The sequence below is a fragment of the Lytechinus variegatus genome, chromosome 2 (genome assembly GCF_018143015.1).
Source record: "Lytechinus variegatus isolate NC3 chromosome 2, Lvar_3.0, whole genome shotgun sequence".
Lineage (NCBI taxonomy): Eukaryota > Metazoa > Echinodermata > Echinoidea > Temnopleuroida > Toxopneustidae > Lytechinus > Lytechinus variegatus.
The window spans coordinates 19,550,086-19,571,095 of NC_054741.1; the positions used below are offsets into that span (position 1 = coordinate 19,550,086).

Below are 21,010 nucleotides of genomic sequence, written 5' to 3' on the forward strand. Positions count from 1 at the left end.
ACATTGAAAACTAGCATTGTCTTCAAGGCATGCATGATAACATAGCTGTAGTTTTGCAAGTCTGTGAACTCTATCTAAAGTACCATTTTTTAAAAGAAACTGTTTACTGAGCAGCGGAAATAATCAACTTCCCCCATGCTAAGAAGTAGAGTGTGTAAATTTGCACTATAAAAATACATGTACATTCCACTATATGATGTGAAATCCACTTCATGTACTTAGTCTGCAAGAACAGATTCAAAATTGACACTTTAACCATTTATACCATGTCTTGAGTGAAGACTACATGTCAGAGGCTCTGTCTGTGTCAGAGCCAACCACAGTACACAGTGAATCTAGTCTCACTACTTCAGACTCTGCATTGTGCACCATGCAAATTGCAAAAATCAAGGGTCTCTGCTTGTAGACTATCATGTACTAGTGATCTTGTGATGTACCTTTGACCTTGACTAACCTTGAAGAACACCTTTGGTAATATGTATATATGTAGGTATTACTATGCAAATATTATTCAAGGAAACTGAATTCTGTTATATCATTGGAATCATGTTTATGACATCCATTCAGTTCTTTATGCAAGGATATACATGTAGGTGACACAACATTTGCTCCTGCAACAATTGCTCCTGGCATTATTTCGTCTGATGATGTAGGTTTAGGGTCAGGGTTGGAATAGAGCTTTATGTTGGATTTAGGGAAGGTCTTAGTGTTACATCCAGGGTTGAAGTTGGTCATTCCATTAATGTATGGCATTCACAGTGGAGCAATTGTCGCCAGAGCAAATGTCATTGAACCAAGATGTAGGTTTTAATATAGTTGCATGGTATGCACAATGAGGAGTATAGTTTCCATTATGAAAGCATGGTATGATAGATTCTACATAGAATTATGTAGTAATTTATGTTTGGAAAAAAATAGAATATTCATGGAGTATGCTCGAAAGGTTCCTTACATGCACATGTATGCATCCAGTTTTTGTATGGGATTTTTCTGTTTGGTTTCAACAACAGGATACTTGTTTTTTGGGGGTTTAAAGATTATAGTTGAATGCTGAAAGATGTGAATGTGTATGTTATTGAAATGGGAATATAGCATAACAATTATCATTACTATTATTGTCATTATATTTGCAGTATTAGTGAATTAGGTAATCAAAGCAGTAACTGAAGGAAATGTTGATGTAGATATGCTTTCTGGTTTAGCGGGAGTGCCTTACATTATATATAAACCCAATTCTTCCCCTGTCCCCGAACACTCTGAAAACCCCAGCCCATCACAGGTTTTATAATGGAAAGTACTTATCCTAGAGTACTTTGATAACATTCAACAGAGTACTGCATTGTTATGTATCTCAAATGATTCAATGTGTGAGATGATTCATTGTCATTTTGATATAAGGTTGTGAATTCCCTTCAATTTGCTCCAATGCACAATTTGAGTAAAATGTCTTTGGCAAACAATTTACTTAACAAATTCCTGACAGCTGAGTGCACAGAAATTTCTTGTCTTTTATTTAAACAACACCATTCTGTGTTTCTTATTTTTCTCCTTTAATTCAGTTACATTATTACCAAGGTCAGATCCCCCATTAGGGCCGTCTGCACCATCCCGAGTTTTCAAATTAGCGCGTTATTTCTGATCCGGCAAATTATCCCAACCTGAACAATCTCGAGATTATTTGCAATGGAGACGCAATTATCGCGCTAGTTCGTAGGATCAATCTCGAGATTGCATTCCCAAGTCAACTTGGGATTATTTGCAAAATAGCACGCTATTTTACGAATTATCCCACTAATTTGCAGGTGCAGACGCACTCGGGATTATCTATTCACGGCGTCAGACCATAATGCATCGATGCCTCGCTCGAGCAGGAATCGCTCTTCTTGCGATGGTGGAGACGGGGTTTCTTGAATCTCGAGATTAATCGCGAAGAGGGCCAATAGTGATAAAATCTCGAGATTGAGCAAATTCGGGATGGTGCAGCACCGTCTTTAGTGACCTGTATTTTGGTGTTGGGTCACAAATGTTGGGGGGGGGGGGAGCAGTCACTTCAGAGAACTATGTGTTGACTCTCAGTTCCTTCTCCACCCCAACCATGCTGATGAACTTTGCCCACTGAAATTTTAAATTATCTGCTCTTTTGGGCAGCTCAGCTAAATTACTTTGCAATGCACATCAAATAGAAAAAATGGGGCTAAAGAACTGGTCTTTGGATAAAGATATGTTCAGCAGTGCAAGTATTGGATGATTGAATTTTAGATTATCCAGAAAATGTTGTTTCTGATCCCAATGAGTTTCAATGATTAACTAATGAATGAACTCAATTAAGGCTTGGTTCCACTGCACTTATGGATGCAGAGAGGATGTAAAACGGAAAAGAATCTTGCCGTCTGTTGGAAAACGTTATGTATCTGTTATGTACTCTTTGCATACATGTTTCATACACTCTATATCCATCGAGCATCCGTCCACTGTGATTTCATTGTTCGCCTATTTTGTCCATTGTCTGGAGCGGATGAAAACGGATGTAGCAACCCTAAAATTTTGCTTGTCCGCTATATCTGTTATAAATACGTTGTGTCCGTCGGCCAGTGGGACCAGGCCTTTAGATTGAACTACAGTGAAAATATTGTTACAAAGTCTTGAAGTTGAAATACCGAGATGTATTGGTAGATATTACATTTACATCGTCCATGTATGCTTTCAAATAAAATATCAGAATCTAGATTTTATGGAAGCAGTATTCATGAACTGTATCATCAATTTATGAAAATTCATTTATGTAAAAAATTATAGAAATATATGAAAATTGATCACAGATCTTTATATTTATATGAAAATTATTGTAAAAGATTGTTGCTGCTGTTTTTTGTAATTATTCTTGAATGCTTGGAATTTAAACTTGAGACAGGGTAAAATTGATAGCATAACTAATAATTTGGAGAGGATAATTATTTATGACACTAAATTGGATTGAGATCTGATTATTGGTAGAACTTTTTATTACCAGTTTGTCTATTTTGTATTGTGTCTTTGGAGAGAGTTTTGACCAAATTAATCTTTATTTGATTGAATCATTTGGTGCAAATTGCAATTTTCTTTACATATAATTATTATTTCGATTTATTTTAGCTTACTTGAAATGGTGTGTAATTTGTATTTTCACTTGATAATATGGTCAATCAAATTGTCATTATTTGTATCAGCTATGAATAGAGTAAAATTGAGTATCTTACGATGTGAAGATGGTGCTTATTTTAGAAGTTCATTTTTGTACACTGCAAAAACTCTGGTGTTGATTTAACACCAGCCCAGAATCTATATATGTCCACACCAGAGAAGTATTGAAACAACACCAGTTTGGAATCAAACTGATGGTGTTTTAATACTAATTGGTGTTGTATAAACACCTATTTGGTGTTAGACCAAAACAAAACTGGTGTTGTTTAACACTTCTCTTGTGTGGACATATATAGATTCTGGGCTGGTGTTAAATCAACACCAGAGTTTTTGCAGTGTACCAATGATTATGTGTATTGAAGGAATGAAGAAGGATGCATTATAATCTAGACAGAAAAAAAAATCACTTTAGATGGTTAAAAGATTTTCTAGATAGTGACTTGTTTTTCATTTAAATCTGAAATTATGGAATTTTGAGTCATGTCTCTTGAAGTACTGTGAAACAATTATGAGATTATAGATTTAATCATTAAAGAGAGTGATGATTGAAATGATAAATACATAAATTAGTGTCTCTAATGTGTGTGTTTGTGTGTGAAACGGAACTTCTAATATATAAAATAGACCAGTTTTAGATTGCCTACTAAATGGGGGGGGGGGGGTATTCTTCCTTGATTGTTAAATGATTAATTTTTGGAATATTCAGATGTAATTTAGGTAATTTGAATTTTTCCTTGGTCAAGGTACTGTGCATTGATTAATGATTAATTGAATACATGTTGGGCTGTTGTACTGTTGATATGTTTGAATTTGCCAGCGCCTTTTGAGGCTGCGATGAAGGTTAGAAATTCTCTCCAGGTAGTGGAAATTGTGCACTTTCGTGCAGGATCGAAACGAATACAATGACCAGGGTGATAATATGCTGAAAAGCGCTTTGAGCCATAAATGGAAAAGCGCTTTATAAAAAATAGCTATTATTATTATTTGCTGTTTTGGAAACCAATTTAATTGATTTGTAGATTGATTGAATATGATAGTTGATATTTATTAATTGAGTGAATATTATTGATAAATGAATGACTGGTTGATTGATTGATTGATTGATCACAGAGCAAAATGGTGAAAATTTCATCAAAATGGGATAACAAAGTTATTAAAGGTCAAGTCCACCTCAGAAAAATGTTGATCAATAGAGAAAAATCAGACAAGCACAATGCTGAAAATTTCATCCAAATCGGATGTAAAATAAGAAAGTTATGACATTTCAAAGTCTCGCTTATTTTTAACAAAATAGTTATATGAACGAGCCAGTTACATGAATAAGAGAGTCGATGATGTCACTCACTATTTCTTTTGTTTTTTATTGTGTGAGTTATACACTATTTCAATTTTTACGAATTTTACGATTAGGACCTCCTTGCCTGAAGCACAAAATGTTAAAATAATGGAATTCCACGTGTTCAGGGAGGAATGAAACTTCATTTCACATGACAATGAGGAGAAAATTAGAATATTTCATATAATAAAATACAAAAGAAATAGTGAGTGATGTCATCTGTTCCTCATTTGCATACCGACCGAGATGTGCATATAACTGTTTTGTGAAATGAAGCGAAACTTTAAAATGCCATAACTCTTATTTTACATCCGATTTTAATGAAATTTTCAGTGTTATGCTTGTTGAATGTTTTTCTTTTTATTCAAATCAAGTTTTTGGGGTGGACTTGTCCTTTAAATTTCAAACTTAATAAATATTGTGTGAAAACAGTTGTATGCACATCGTCATGAATATTCATTAGGTGGGCTGATTATGTCACATCTCCACTTTCTTTTTTCTTATGTTATTACATGAAATCATAAATGTTTCATTTGTTCATACATGTGTAAATGATGTGTCTCCGTTATATAAGTTGCGGCAATAAATAACCAATGCACTTAATCAGTTGTCAATCCAAATGTTATAGTTCTTGGAAGAATTTTTTTTATAAACCTAAGTTTATATGATAAAATACAAAAGAACAAGTGGGGATATTATCATCATCAGCCCACCTAATGAATATATTTATGAAGACATGCCTAGAACTGCATGTTTCACCGGAATAACTTCGTTGTTTGTTATCCGATTTTGATCAATTTTTCAGCATTTTGCTCTGTGAATTTTACTCTATTTCTTGAGAACATCCTGGACCATCCCTTTAATATAAACTCCATGAAAATGCCATTTTCTCATGAAATTTCTGAAGATGGAGCATGCCCGGATCCAACCCCCTGAGTTATCCTCGAATGTATTTACTATACAAGAGAATCCACGGGTCCCCCTTGTTCATTTACTTGACTTCGGCAACAATGCCATCGTTGTTTTCTTGAGAATATATATGGGATTTTTTTAATTTTCATCTATTCTTGCTGTTATTGTTTGTTGTATGACCTTATCATTTCAAGCTTTATTTTTTTTAACTTATGTATATTTATATTTGTTGTTAAGCGAAGTTTGCTGTTTGATACCCGATTGTATTTCTTTCATGCCACTGAAGGATACAAATAACGGTATCACGATATCAGGTTTCAGCTGCCGATTGCTTCTGCCGTTTGACCTCTCATCCTCTGTTTTGACAATAATTGATCTTCCACGACATGCATGGTCAACACTCCTCAAAACATTTAACTGCAGTGAAGGTTAATAGTGCAAGTTCACATAGTACATTCCTCCCTTGTTTTATCATTTTTAAACTACTCAGGAGTTATGATTTTAACAGGTGGTTGGGGTGTAAATCTGAATTAAAGCATGCACTTGGTGGCCGAATGAGACATGTCTACCAGTTGGCAACATGATAATGTGGGTGGGGTCTCATTATTGTCTTAATATTAAAGAGATGGTCCGGGCGGAAAATATATCTGAATACATAGAGAAGAATTCACTGAGCAAAACTTTCATCAAAATTGGATAACAAATAATAAATTTATTGAAGTTTAAATCATAGCAATATTATGTGAAAATAGTCGTCATGGATATTCATTAGGTGGGCTGATGATGTGACATCCGCACTTTCCGTTTTCTTATGTTATTACATAAAATCATTTTTTTTTCATACTTTTGTGAACAATATGTCTCCCTTACAATGAAATAAGTTGCAGCAATAAATATCTAATGCATTAAATCAGTTGTCGATCCAATTCTTCTATTTCTTGGAGGAAAAAAAAATAAACCTTATTTCATATAATAAAATACAAAAGAAGTGGGGATGTGACGTCATCAGCCCACCTAATGAATATTAATCAGGACTGTTTTCGCAAAATATGGCTAATTTTTAAATTCAATAACTTTTCTATTTGTTATCCGATTTAGATGAAATTTTCGGTATTTTGCTCAGTGAATAATTTTACTCTATTTATTAAGCTATAAATACTTTCAGCCCGGACATCCCTTTAAAGTTCGTGCATTATTATGGTATAAACTTTAAATCACATTGTTCAATCAACCCCAACTTTGGTGCTTAACGTCCTTTCAAATACATTATAATGGATACTACTGTTAATGATTCATTGGCTAAAAGCGATTGTTTGAGGATGTTATCTTAATCGTTTCCGTCAATTCAATTTTTTGCCCAAGTTCGAGTGAAGTTACAAAACACGATGATTTGGAGGACTTACCTAACACTGAATAAACGCGTCTCTTTATATTTGACTCTATTCTAGCTCTGGAAGTGCAATCGGCGGACAGTAACAATTCGGTTTTAATAATTAATATACGTCATCATTTAGCGGATCAAAATTGACATTCTTCACGAAAAAAATCCAGCAGTTGGATAACAATTCTTTCTGTATTATTAATTACGTGAGTCATTATTTCAACACATCAATCGTATCTACTGGCAAACCAACAAGGTATGTGTTCAGAGCGTTCTACTCATTCTATGCATTTATGGTAACAATTTTTTTTTTCACAATCATTTCGATAATTAACATCGCTTGGATCATATTCTTTTGACTATTCATTCATGTTTCTTTCGCTTTTCGCATTTAATTTAAGTGTGTGAGACCATGAACATGCCAATTAGAATTGCATAATCCAACCACAGGCGAAGCTACATGGGACAGGAGGTGCCCCTACTTTGTCAATTAGTAGGTGAGAAAGAGAAAGAGGAGTAATATGAAAGAAAGAATAAAAAAAAGGAGATGATATGAAAATTGGATCTGGGTCGTATATTATGTATAATACCCCTTTTATCAAATCGGAAAAAATGACGTCACTTTTGGATCGTCTTTCCCTCTATAAAATTACCCTGGCATGCACCGCCCCTGAATCCAAAATCTGAAGAAGAAACAAAATTTGCTCCTAAACAAAGAGCTTTATTAATATGTCTTCTTGTACATGTGTACTTTTCTGCACTTTTAAATTGTCGATTTATGTAATTAGTAAATGGCGATTCGTTGATATTTCAGTTTATGGTGTCTACCCCTTTTTAAGTGTTGCTGGGGGGGGGATCAATTGGTGAATATCAAATATCATTGTGTGTATATATGGATTCATGTATGTTAGTTGACTTTATATCTAAGAATCATAGACCCTCTTTCGTATGGTATTTGATCATTATTATAATGAGTTAAGATCAACATTAAAACAAATTCATGACCACAAAAAAAATTATTAGTTTTGACCATTTTTCAAAAATGTTAGACAACTTATCAGGAATGAATAGGGTAATGGTAGCATGTCACTGTATTACGTACAGTAAGTGGATTTGTGAAATCGAACCGGGAATCGAACAACGATAAATTTATGGAATTCATCGATCTACTTGTTACCTTAATTTTTTGTTTTACATTTTAGTGAGGATTTTTATTCTAGTTTTGTTTGTAAATCAATTTAATTTATTTCATGTGAGGAAATATTGCTTGCAGCAAGCTTATTCTGGAATATCATGTTGAACCAGGGAAGTGGGAGTTTACTTCATGACCCCCACCCCCCCCTTCCCTGGTCGAACTCATGATGGTATGAAATCTTTCTCTACTGATAAATTATTTCACATTTTTGAAATATCCCTTTTCTCTGCCTTTTTTCTTGGTCATAGAACTTATTTTGGGACCCATTACCCCCAAACCCCTCTAGTACATCAGTCCCTAAACGAAACCATATTAATGCCGGTGAGAAAGTCATGCAAACAAAGGTCATTGTCTAATCATGAACATAAATTCAGTTATTTTCCTCGACCTTACATCACACCTCTTCCTCAACACCGGGCTTAACACATGGCTCAGTGACGGATATCTACGGGGGGATAGGGTTTAACCCAAGGTTTAACCCCTCCCCCTCCTCGCCGTTGTGCTGACAAGTAAAAAAAATGTGATGACCTATATACATTTCTCGGTTAACACCCCCCTCCTTGTTATTGATAAAAGTTAGGTCCGCCCATGCGGCTCACATATCAACACGTTACGTGTGAAATCGCAGGATTGCTGGTCGAACTTTAAAATATTCCATTTTCAAACGATCAACCTTTGATGGCCTGAATTGAACTAAATCTAGCACAAATAATAAGTTCCGCTTAATCGCAATGGTGCGATTTTGAATTTGTCTAGGTTTTTTAGCAAAAACAAAAATGGTTATATAGGTTTCCTTCACATAGACATAGGTCTAATGACAAACTTCTGGGTTAAAATTGTTCTTGTTTGTTCATACATATAGGCCTATATGATTCTGAGCAAAAATGAAAGTGTTTCATTAAAAACACACAAGAATAATTTTGGGATATTATTTTGTCATTTTTCCCCAGTTACATATACATGTACCTCTATTGCTTTCGGAGTATCATTAATTTAGTGAATATCTAAATCCAGATCCACATTAAGTCTTCAAGAAAAAAAAAGTATTTATTGATTCATTCGATTCGGTTCAGATGTTATTTATATATTCATTCATTTATATGCATGGCATATCGCATGCATGCATGGTCAAAATGTCACAATATGAATACAATGTAGTAGATGAAACAGATATTATGTAAAAAAAATATATAACACGAGTACAAGACGTAGGACATAAAATTAAAATGTTTAGTTCAATTGCTGAAAAACAAAGGGCATTTTCGTCGTTATACCATGGAGATATGAGATATGGCTACTACAGAACTCAACCCCTATTCCTTTTTTTTTACCCAACTCTCCATGGGAGGCATGAGGCCACAAAGTCGGCCGAAAGAATACCTTTGATCGCCATCATTCATGGGCACTGCTGGGAACGATTTTTTTTTTGCTGTGAGTGCTGAAGTAAATTTGACAAGCAAAAAAAGTGTTTACTAGAAAATGAAGATCGTTTTGTTTCCAAGATATTTGACAAGCGAAAAAAAATGGTTTTGTCCCCGCTACCAAGGGCCGTGCATCATTCCAGACAATCAAGGTATAGAATCTTTTATCAACTCTCTCCAGGGAAGGGTTGTCATTGGTCAGACCATGGTCAGACATTGTAAACACTCTCACTGCAATACACGTGGTGTGTCGCATGACCGCTCTGAAAGGGGGCTCTATAAAACCAGAGACGCCCTGATAAAACCAGCCAAGCATGAATTATGCCCAAACAACACATTATATCGAACAGGGAACAGTAGAAAGTGCACGTGTAATGAAGCATGGTTGATAAATATCGGTCAAATCATGTAGCTACTTCAACAAAGTTAGGCCTATTCAAACGACGAGCCGGGCCTTATATGCTGTGCAGGAATGTGATTTAAAAAAGATGAACACCAGGCAGTCTTGTAAATGTTTTAGTGAGGCAATCACCATAGTCAAGTCTCAGCGTCAAGATTATAATGGCACAATTTGATATCCGCCACTACTACGACTACTAAAGCTTCTGAATGGTAAGCAAAATGAGGATATGTCTTCCGATTGGCGCTTCCGAGATATTAAGCCATTTGATGTCGCGCATGCAGCTATGGGAGGCACGGGGGCAAGAGCCCCCCCCCCTCCGCTGGCAAAAGAGATTAAAAAAAAACGGGGGAAAGGAAGAGAAAGTGGGGGGGGGGGGGGGGTAAGAAAGAGAATTATAGTGAAAGAGGACTTTTTTCAGAATATGAAACATAATTTGCACATGACTTGAATGTTTTCATTCCTCCCGACGGAAGCAATTTGAGATTCATAATTCCCGTCCAAGACAAGAGGATTTAATGACGCTTGAAACATTGAGTTTTGACTTCATTAGAAAACAGATTTAAATTTCTCCTAGCGTCCTTAAATTATTTAGTGATATAGGCCAACGCATCTCTTTCGGGATTACGGCTATATAGTGCTGTAAGCCGGGTACCCTTTTTATGTCTAAATGTAAAAAAAAATATCAGGTCGCCTTTGTTTAATGATGAGATACGTCTGATGAATTCCTAAAACAATAAATTTTCAGGTCTGAATATGAAAACTTTTAAGCTCTCGTGCCCCGCGCTCGGATTATTTGATTAGTGAGATACTATGCTCTTGGTCGTGAATTCCTACATACAGTACTTAAAATAAGCCTCTTTTTAGTTTTGAACATAAACAATTGTCCACCTCGCGCTCGCAATATTTTATTATTGCGATACTTCTGTTCATTATTACAATGATTAGAAGTGCTTCCATGCTTTTCCTGTTTTAAGGTCTCAATCTGAAAAAAAATCAGCTCGCATTTTCACTCGCAAACATTATTATTTGCAAATATAGGGCATATCCTCTTGATTACATTCTTTCATGTCAATCGATGGTTAAAACGCCCTCTTGTCTACATTCTAAAATATTAGTGGAGTCATTTTCTATACACTATAGTAGTAACGTACCGTGAGTCATGGCATGAGGGGGGGAGGGGCACGATCAAAAATTGTGAGTGAAATATTAAGTAAGTTCCTGAAATGTTGTACATTATTTTATTGGCTGATGCCCTCCCTCAGCAAGCAGCTTAGGAGGCCAATGACAGAGCCAACAATAAGCGACCACAGTTTGTTTTTCTTAAAAGGGAAGTTCGCCATGACAAAAAGTTCATTGTAAAATTGTAAAGCTGAAAAAATAATAAAAATTATTGCCGAAGGTTTGAGAAAAATCCATCCGAAAAATTATTAGAATTTTAATAATCTAATTTGTGACGTCATATGCGAGCAGCTTTTCTACATATCGTATGGTGAACAATCAATAAAATGCCATGTTCTCAGAAAATTGAAAATGGATTTTACTTTGCCTTCGGTATATCAATTGACATATCATTTCACACCCGTTCCTAAATATAAAATAAATAAGTCATCACAAACCATTAAACAAATTTATGCATTTTTTTATTACATAACATATGGAGCAGCTGCTCGTTGATGACGTCATAAACCCAAAACTTAAACTTATAATAATTTTCTTAATCTGTAATGGATTTTCCTCAAACCTTCACCAATATCCGTATATTTCACCCTAAACTTGCTGGGTAAATTTAATCCCATGTTGAAGACCGTACATCCTAGAAAACATATAGGCCTACGCCTAGCCTAAGGTCCATAGTGAGGATATCCTATATGCCCTTTATCAAGCACGAAATCCTGAGAATCTTGAAAGGGCCACGCCCTCGAATTTTAAATTAATTTCTAACTTCATATATTTTACAAGCCAGTAATGCTCTATGTTTTTTAACTTTGGAAAAAAAATGAAATGGTGCTCGTCGATGAAACTGATCGACCATAGAGCTGAAGTGGGTTGACATTTGCCTCCTCGAATATTTGACCCCCCCTAAAAAAAAGAAGAAAGAACAGGGTACCATTGAAAACTGTTGGCATTATGCTTTGTGTACAACCCTGCCTTCTACGCCCCCTAAAATGGATATTGTATTTTTTTTTCAAGATGGACAAAATAACAGAACTATTTTGTTTATTGGCTTTTGAAAGTCTATTCTCACAAATAACGAGCAGGCAACAATACATTACCAGATCCCTTCTAAAAAAGATAATAGTTTTGCCAATGCGTGGAAGATTCCCCTTCCGGGCCCACAACACGGACGTCAATGTTTGAAACTGAATACCAGTTAAAGAATTATTGAAATAGGTGTTACGCGTGTTGATCACATTATCTCTTCAGTAATTGATTATATGCAATAACATGACCTAGTTCGGTTCGGATCCTGTAAATCTTTTGTCGAGATTTCAATAAAAAAGCACATATTTTATATCAGATGACATCTGAGCATAATTATGAAAGAAAAATGATGTATGATAAAGTACATCAGCCTTGATGACGTTGCCTTAAAGTAACCGACCTTTTATTTATCTTTAAAGAAGCTTCAGCGTTATTAGGCACGCCTCCTAAGTGAATTTGCTTTGTGGATCGGTTGGGTTATGAAATGTAAAGAATTTACACAATATGCTAGAATTTTGCCATAACACAAACTAGATTTCTCTGCTAATTTGGCTGTCATTCCTTGACTTTTTTGCCAGCACGAACCAACGAACCACACGGGTCGTGTGGTCCAGTGGTTAGAGCATTGGACTCATAATCGCAAGGTTGTGAGTTCGAATCCCAACTCTACCATTGTCTCCACTTTGATAAAAAGGCCCGAGAGTGATATCTGTCGTCTATAACGTCAGCCACTATGACTGATTAACCTAGACGTAAAATGTTTCATAGGTAATTGGTTATATACCAGCTTGGCGTTTACCAGCAAAATGCTGTCCTGCCGAGTTCCTGCGGGAGTTACCACAAACAGAAACAGAAAACGTCAGGGACATGGGAACGATTTCTTAAGAGTGACTTGCTGGTTTTGAAAAAGAAATGACGAAGAACGGGAAAAAGTTTTTTAGCTCCGAAATGAAGATGATATTTGTCAAATTTCTACATTTTATCATACCAACTTGACTTCAAGGGAGTGTTGCCTATGGTACATCCCAGGCCCTGCACCCCGCTTTCCAGTGCCACGACTGACGTACATACAGACATAATTATGGCTGGCAATCAGTGATTGCAAGAATCACTTCTTGATATCAACAAATTTCTTTATCAAGAATTGAGTTATTGATATCGAGAAATTATTTTTTGTTGTTAATAAATATCAAGATAGCAATACATGATATGCTGTCATATTAAGTTGTACGACAGACTCTTGAGATTGGTAACTGATCTGTAAGAGAAAGCAAACGATAAACCAATCATTAAAACAACCAATCAATCAACTAACTAATTAAACAAGCAACCAATCAATCAATCAATCAATTAAACAATCAACCAAGTAACCAAGAAAGTATCTTGTAGTGAAGACCAATATCGTGACTCCACTTTTCCTATCGACGTAACGCAATGAACCTGTCTGTTTCTTATTCTATACGAAATTAAGTTTTAGGCGAATGATTAATTAGATCGATGTCTCCATCATATTAATGCAAATGTAATTTAACTCGGTACAGAATGCAGATCCAGGATTTTCAAAGGAGGGGGCATTTTGCAGGAATATGTTGACAAGCCAAAAAAAAATTCACAAAAAGGGAGGCCATGTTGTTCCAGGAAAAAATTTGACAAAACAATGTCCTCAATTGCGTATGCATGACATATTCCCATAAACTTTTTTTGTCCATCTCAAGGGGGGGGGGGGCAGGTCCGATGTGTCCTACCTGGATCCGCCACTGGTACGGATATTGTCACGTGATTCATAGCATGGATATGAAGCTGATTATAAGAAACCCTAAATTGACATGGCATGGATACTGAATCATCCTGCCCTCAGGTTTAAAATTGTGGTTTAAGTATAGATAGCCAATCGGTCGTAAATGACTATTAGAAGATATATCATATTTCAGCTTATTTGGTTCTCAAATCATTCATTATGATTATCTTCACCATCGTTGAATCTAGAAAGAGCATAGTAAACATAAGAAGCATACATTTTTTTTAAAAAACTTGGACACTTTTGGCTTTCCATAATTTTAGCACAGGGTTAGACCATGGTCTATGTTAAACCTTACATCAGTATACGGGCCCATTAGTTTACCCATATAAAGAAATGATTATCATTGTAAATCCGATTCCAGCTTTTATTTCTATCTTTATAGTTCGATCTCGTGTAAATTTATGTTCCTTCTCATGGTACCCCTAACAGAATCTTATCTCACTGTTGTTTGCTGTACTTTGTATTGGGGTCAGCAATGTTATCTTGATCTCTGGCTTTATGTCATATCTATTTCATTAATTGCTTCACTCAGCTCAAGTTGGGCAGTGAGTGAATACAGGGTATACACGGCTGAATAGATTTCTGGGTCATTATCTTGGTGTCTCGTCGATTGGATCGCTTCATTCGTCTGTTGTCGTTTTGTCATCGCCACGACATCACTTCAGCGTAACTTGTTGATCACGCCATGGGGATGTGAGGCCCTCTTCCTCCATCTTTTGTAGTCATTGTCACCAGTTAGGTATATTTTCTGTTGCAAAATCATTCATGTCATGATGACTGTCATTTTCAAGTTGAGTTGTGCATAGGTCCATGCGTAATGCTATACACATGTTTTCTTACGATACCATTAGAGCAGGGAAGTACTTCCCTGATTAGAGTGATAATGGTACATTCGAACATTCGTCGGTCAACCCCCTCCCCTAGCCACATACACTTCAATGATATTTTCTTCTTATATAAGTTTTAACTACATTGCTCTGTTTGCTTTTTTCTCTAGGTAATTAACGAAGCCAGTGATTACGCGAATGGTATCAGTGTCCTCTAATCATCTTAGACATCGCAGGTGTTTTGTACCATCACAAAACTAGATAACAAAAAAAATCGGTAGGTCAACAGCTTATTTCTTCACTTTTGGAGCTGGATAAGCGACGTTTACTTGATAGACAGCCATGAATGAGAGATTAGGAGATCGATTTCGTCACATATTCGTGATTATTTTGGTGGTGCTCTTCGGGTCGGGATCATGGTTGGCCATCAATGGATTATGGGTGGAACTGCCCCTCATGGTAGCCCTCGGAATCCCTGAAGGATACAATCTTGCCTCCTACCTGGTCATCATCATCCAGTTAGCGAACGTTGGACCTCTTTCGTTCACGGCCTTCAGCTACTTCGTGAAGGGAAACAAGCTTGAGATCCCCACCATATACTTGAGTTTGTCCGCTGGAGTATTGGCATGTCTTCTTCTTGTATTCTTCTGGGATGCGACGACTGTTTGGGGAGTGTTTGGAGAACCACGCAGTACTGCATTGATATGCCTGTCTTTCGTCCTAGCTCTGGTGAACTGTACATCCTCGGTGACATTCATCCCGTTCATGGTCAAACTGAAAAGCTCGTACATGACATGGTTTTTCGTTGGTCAGGGTTTTAGTGCCTTGGCACCAAGCTTGGTAGCCCTCGGACAAGGCGTTGGCAAGCAGGTGTGCGTCGCCAATTACACTTACCTCTCAACTGGCGACAATTGCACATCATGGATGTCGCAAACGCAACCGGCTAAATTCGCACCAGAGACCTTCTTTTCGTTCCTCTGCGCATCCATGTTTCTGTCCTTCGCAGCCTTCCTTTTCCTGCACATTCTTCCTTCGTCCAAGAAGGAGTACGCTCAGCAAACTACCGAGACACAGTCATCCTCTGAAAAATACAACGAGTCAAGGTCTAGCGAGACCGAATTCAACAAAGAGGACAGTACGGAAAAACAAAAGGCTTCAGACAGACTAGAAGAAGAGACTTCTGAGCAACGACAAGGATATTCTAAAGGAGAATACGCCATTTTATTTGTCATCCTTGCCATTACCAATGCCTTAAGCAACAGCGTTCTTCCGTCAATCCAGAGCTTTTCTTGTGGCGCCTACGGCTTCAATGCTTATCTTCTAGCGGCTACATTGGGCCAGGTAGCCAATCCTTTAGCTTGCTTCATCGTCATGTTCTTCCCACAGACGAGTCTGGTCTTGGTAGCAGGGACCTGTCTTCTAGGACTCCTGATGGGAGGTTATTGCATGGCCACAGCTTTACTGAGTCCAGCACCACCCCTACAGGGAGAGATATCAGGAGTCGTTCTTGTGGTAAGACGTACCGTTTAAATTCGCATTCTGCAGTCATTTTGTTGATGGTTCGGATATAATTGAAATAGCCTACATAATGATATTAATCATTTACAAAGTTTGCTTCTAAATGTCAGTTTAAAATTCAGTTCGTTTATTACGAATTTTCCTTGAATAATCAACGAAAAAATATGTCTTTACTTTCGAAATATTTTGACATAAACTATTTACTAAATCATGCCTCATTATCTCAACTATACAAAGATTCCATCAGTGTCCTAAGGTAGAAACAATATCCTACTCCAGCGTCTCTACCGAGTCGTAAAAAGAGTAATGAGGCCGGTAGTCGTAAAAAGAGTAATGAGGCATCATGATCCCTAATTTTAATTTCATTTTTTTATTTTTCCTCTCCTCTCCTCCCACTTATTTTCTTTTCTTACCTCCCTTCTCCCTCGTCTACATCCTTCAGGTGATAGCTTGGATCCTAGCAGGTGGTCTCTTTGCTCACGTGAAGGCCACCATCGGGTTTATCCTCCGTAACCAGCCCCAAAACCATCGACTGCTGACATGGTACGGTATCGTCACCCAACTTGGCTCAATGACAGGCGCCCTCATCATCTTTCCCTTCGTCAATGTCCTCTCTGTGTTTGTACCGTACTACAGCGATCCATGTCAAGGATATCCCATCTGCGAGCCGTCATAGCATTTGGATTGCTAGTATGTTTGAGCATTTCTGAGCAGCTCGACTTTGGACAGTACCAAAGTTAGCAGTGCAAAGAAGCGTCATTGCTATTATCGAGTACGTATAAGGTTTGATGAGCTATTTAAGGGTGTTCGTTGACCACAGTAGTGGCTTCAGAGTTCGGAATGCAAAAAGGAACAGTCTACGATACAAAATCAAGTTGACTTATGGGAATATGATTAGACAAGCAATGTACATTAGAAGTGAGAACAAAGCATCAAATTTTGTAGACCTGCTACATTTTGATAAAATGCCAACGACTGATGGGAGCTCATAACATATCTGCGGTCTTTATCTATTTTTTCTTCACTTTTTAAGAAGTTTATTTGGAGTAACAATGTGTGTTTTCTGAAAATTTATAATGACCTTGGGAACCCCTCTGTGACACTTCGGTGGTCAATGAGGCACTCCAAAATAACTCGATTCAATTCCAATAGCTCAGTTAAGGACAAACCATCCCAACAAAAAGTCAACTTGAATAAAAAGAGAAATGTCCACAAAGCATAGCACTGATAATTTCACCAAAATTGGGTGAAAAACAAGAAAGTTAGGACATTTTAAAGTTTTGCTTAATTTCACAAACCAGTTATATACACATCCTGGTCAGTATGCAAATGAGGCAACTGATGACATCATCCACTCGCTATTTCTTTTGTTTTTCATTTTATGATATATCAAATATTTTAATTTTCTCCTGTTTGCCATGTGAAACAAAGATTTATTCCTCCCTGAACATGTGGAATTATCAAATCTGTAAAAAATGAAATATTGTATGAATCAAACAATAAAAAAAAAATGAGCGAGGGACATCACTGACTCTCTCATTTTTGATATCTCTGAGTGGTGCATACAACTATTTTGTGAAAATTAAGCGAAATTTGAAAATGTCATAACTTTCCCATTCTACATCCAATTTTGATGAAATTTTCAGTGCCATGCTTTTATTTTTCTCTATTAATTCAATTCAACGTTCATCTGGGGTGGACTTGACCTTTAAAGAGCAGAATAATGATATCTTATTACCCGATGACAAGGAGGTTATCTTAATTCGGGCAAGTGAATCAATTCGACAACAGTTAGATATGTCCATTCGTTGTAACTTTTTATGAAACCGGTTCCAGATGTGCTCAAGTTCGACTACCCATCCAGTTATGTAGACAAAAAAGGATGTGGTGTGTATATTTCATGTCGTTGCATGTCAACAAATAAACAATAATTTAGGTCCATAAACATTTCATTGAACCATATATATGATTTCAAAGCTTAATGTTATTTGAGTCTCATTGTAATTATCTTACTCTTTGTGAAAATGATGACTGTATGACTCTTTTTCATGTACATTACTTTTTTAGGTTTCCTCTTAAATTGGTTAGAATTTATATAATTTGTGCTTATATAAAAATGTCATTATTTCTAACCGAGACTATAAATCACTTTAAAGTCATTTTCCTCGTTTTCTCCGTGTACTAGACGTCGGCGGGATTTTCTTGCCATATATATTAAGAATATTGATGTACAAAAATACTATCTGTGTGATGAGATAGACCCTGTTTAAATAATAATCAATAATGCTTATCACCCTTTTCAATATAATGATTGCTTCAGAAACTTTAACATGTTTTTATGACCTAATATAAAGTCCTAAACTGTGCACTCTTAAAACAAATCAGTGTGATTTATTAGACCAGTAGTCAGCTGGGAGCAACTGATGTGGCAATCACTGATTATCACATTTCGGACATATATTCTAGTCAAAAATAAGTCTGTTCTAGTAAAATACGGCTAGAAAATAGTCAGATATGACGAGAATAACAGTTGCACCCAGCTGACCCTATTAACTAGTCATTTTTGACTGATCTGTTTTTAGAGTGTGTATACCAGAATTGCCGTTCAATAGATATACGTTTTAACATCATTTATTCTAATATAATAAAATAATCTACTTTTGAAAAAAAGGAGTCGAATGATTTGTTTTACATGTCTGCAAAGGAACAATGAATGCTGTGAGCAACTGGATGACCGAACGCTTTAAGTCACCACCGAGGGACTTAAAAGTCAATCGGAGGTAACCAAAAGCGGATGATTATTTTTTTATCAAATCAATGAATAAGTAGTATTGGGCATATGTTTCCAAGCGTACAGGTTTTGTGATCTTGATCTTCATCATAAATAACTCTGCAAGGAGCTAAAAGATCGTTACAACTCGTCATCATATCCTTATAAGTTATTAAATTTCATTCGTTTTTTCCATATTTTATTGTTTACAATGGGCTTCATGCATCTTGATATGCAGATAATTACTATAAGTAATAAAATATATAGTAAATTTCAAAGTACAAAAATTATAGTCAAGACGATTATACAAATAGGTTGGAAATTGAGGAGGGTGCTAAAAAAGCGGAGCAGAGCCTCCTATTAAAATATTCGTATGAACAGTACAGACCCCCACTCCCCCTCCCAAAAAACAACGACAACTTGATCATAAAACCTATTAAAAGTATATTTAGGGGGTAAAGAAAATAAGAGCAAATGAGAAAGAGAGAGATGAAAGGTCTCCAGAATCTTGTCCTCAGCAATCACAACGATTCTCACTGATCGACAGGACAACAAAAGGTATTCAAAAGTATAATACTGCGTTTTTAGAATGCAAGATTATAGGCTAATTCAAGCACTCAGTACTGCACAGATGAATAAACGCATTAAAAACAGTATTATTCAATTGAAGATTAACAAAGATGTTATCTTGAAAAGTGGGGGATGATTGTACATGCAACCTGCCTCCGAAAAGTTGGGGATATATCCCCACACCCGGGATTAACGTCCGTACCCTCCCCCTTGAGAAAAGAAAGCGACAGTTGTAAATACAATCATCGCCCCTCTTTATTATTTTGGACAACAAGAATTTATATAACATTTTCTTTTTCTATGTTATTCGTGGCATTAATAAGGCGTATAGTTCACCATGCTAAATCAGGACAGTTTCATTTATCAGAAATGAATTCAAATGGAAAAGATTGGATGTAAATTTAAAGGCGAGGAATGAATCAATGAAAGAGTAGAGAGATGTTTCGTAAGATAATTAGAAGTCCTTCAAATTAAAGATAAACGATAACATGTGATGACTTGGAGGAGAAGAAGAGGGGAATTCCATACGTCACAAAGAGCGCGAAAAGCACGCGCGTGCGCAATAAAGCTTGACAACGCGATGACGTAATAAGATTTTAAGACAATAAGAATACTTGAACTGTCAATCTATTATAGCTAGCAAGAGTGTAATTTAGATTGTTAAATTTATATGAAATTTAAACTGGGCTCAGGGACAGATTAATAAAACTAGCAAATGTTTCCATGTTATGGAAATAAAGGGCCCACCTAAATCTATTAGCACAACCAATCGATTGTGCTATCAGTATAATCCAAGTGAAATACCACCAAAGTTTCAATTCCATCAACTACCCTCAATCGAACTCGAGAAGGAAGCTAAACTATCTCCAAGACAATTTCCGATCGAGCCCCAAGGACCGAAACGACACTGGGAGGCTGGCTGGGACCAGGGAATGAGATGCAACATTAGGTAAAAAAATTTTCTGAATATCACTTCTGAAAAAATCTTATTTGGGACTAAAGTTGGCGGAGTACAGCAAGTCTGCATATGCCGACTTAACCCAAGACAAGACAAGACAAGATTGCTGCTCCTTTATTTATTCTTGCCTTTTGGGTATAGACAAAGAAAATCTGTTATATGACGACCGGCGACGTAGAATATAAAATAAATTATTTCACATATATCTATGTTTTAATGAGTACCAGCGTAATTTTTTTAGTAAATTTGAATCATTTAAACAAATATGTTGGCTTAAACAAATTTTTATATTCATCTAAAAATATACAATAGAATAGATATTCCCTAATTCAATCGAAAAATATTATGCCTAGATCTACATCCTATACCCCCTACAAATAAATGAATAACTGGGGTAAAGTTTAGTTTGATTTTCGTTGCAGAATTCAATCATCCTAAAAAATGAAGCATAAATCAAGCAACAAAAATAAAGTCTTTATGGGAGATATAATAAGATTTTTCAATGTAGATGTAAGCACAATTATGTTCCTAGATAA

General features: G+C 36.2%; 1 protein-coding gene across 2 annotated transcripts; it reads left to right on the forward strand.

Moving 5' to 3' along the window:
• Positions 1–6,823: 6,823 nt before the first annotated feature.
• LOC121407513 (solute carrier family 52, riboflavin transporter, member 3-A-like) lies at positions 6,824–17,012 on the forward strand. 2 transcript variants are annotated; one of them, XM_041598641.1, is made up of 3 exons: positions 6,824–7,065; positions 14,829–16,170; positions 16,619–17,012. In XM_041598641.1, the coding sequence occupies exons 2-3, from the start codon at positions 15,001–15,003 to the stop codon at positions 16,850–16,852; spliced, it is 1,404 nt and encodes a 467-aa protein (XP_041454575.1). In that variant the 5' UTR covers positions 6,824–7,065; positions 14,829–15,000; the 3' UTR covers positions 16,853–17,012. The 2 variants fall into 2 exon arrangements, with proteins under 2 accessions (XP_041454575.1, XP_041454574.1); XM_041598640.1 differs by lacking the exon at positions 6,824–7,065 and adding an exon at positions 9,675–10,037.
• The last annotated feature ends 3,998 nt before the right edge of the window (positions 17,013–21,010 follow it).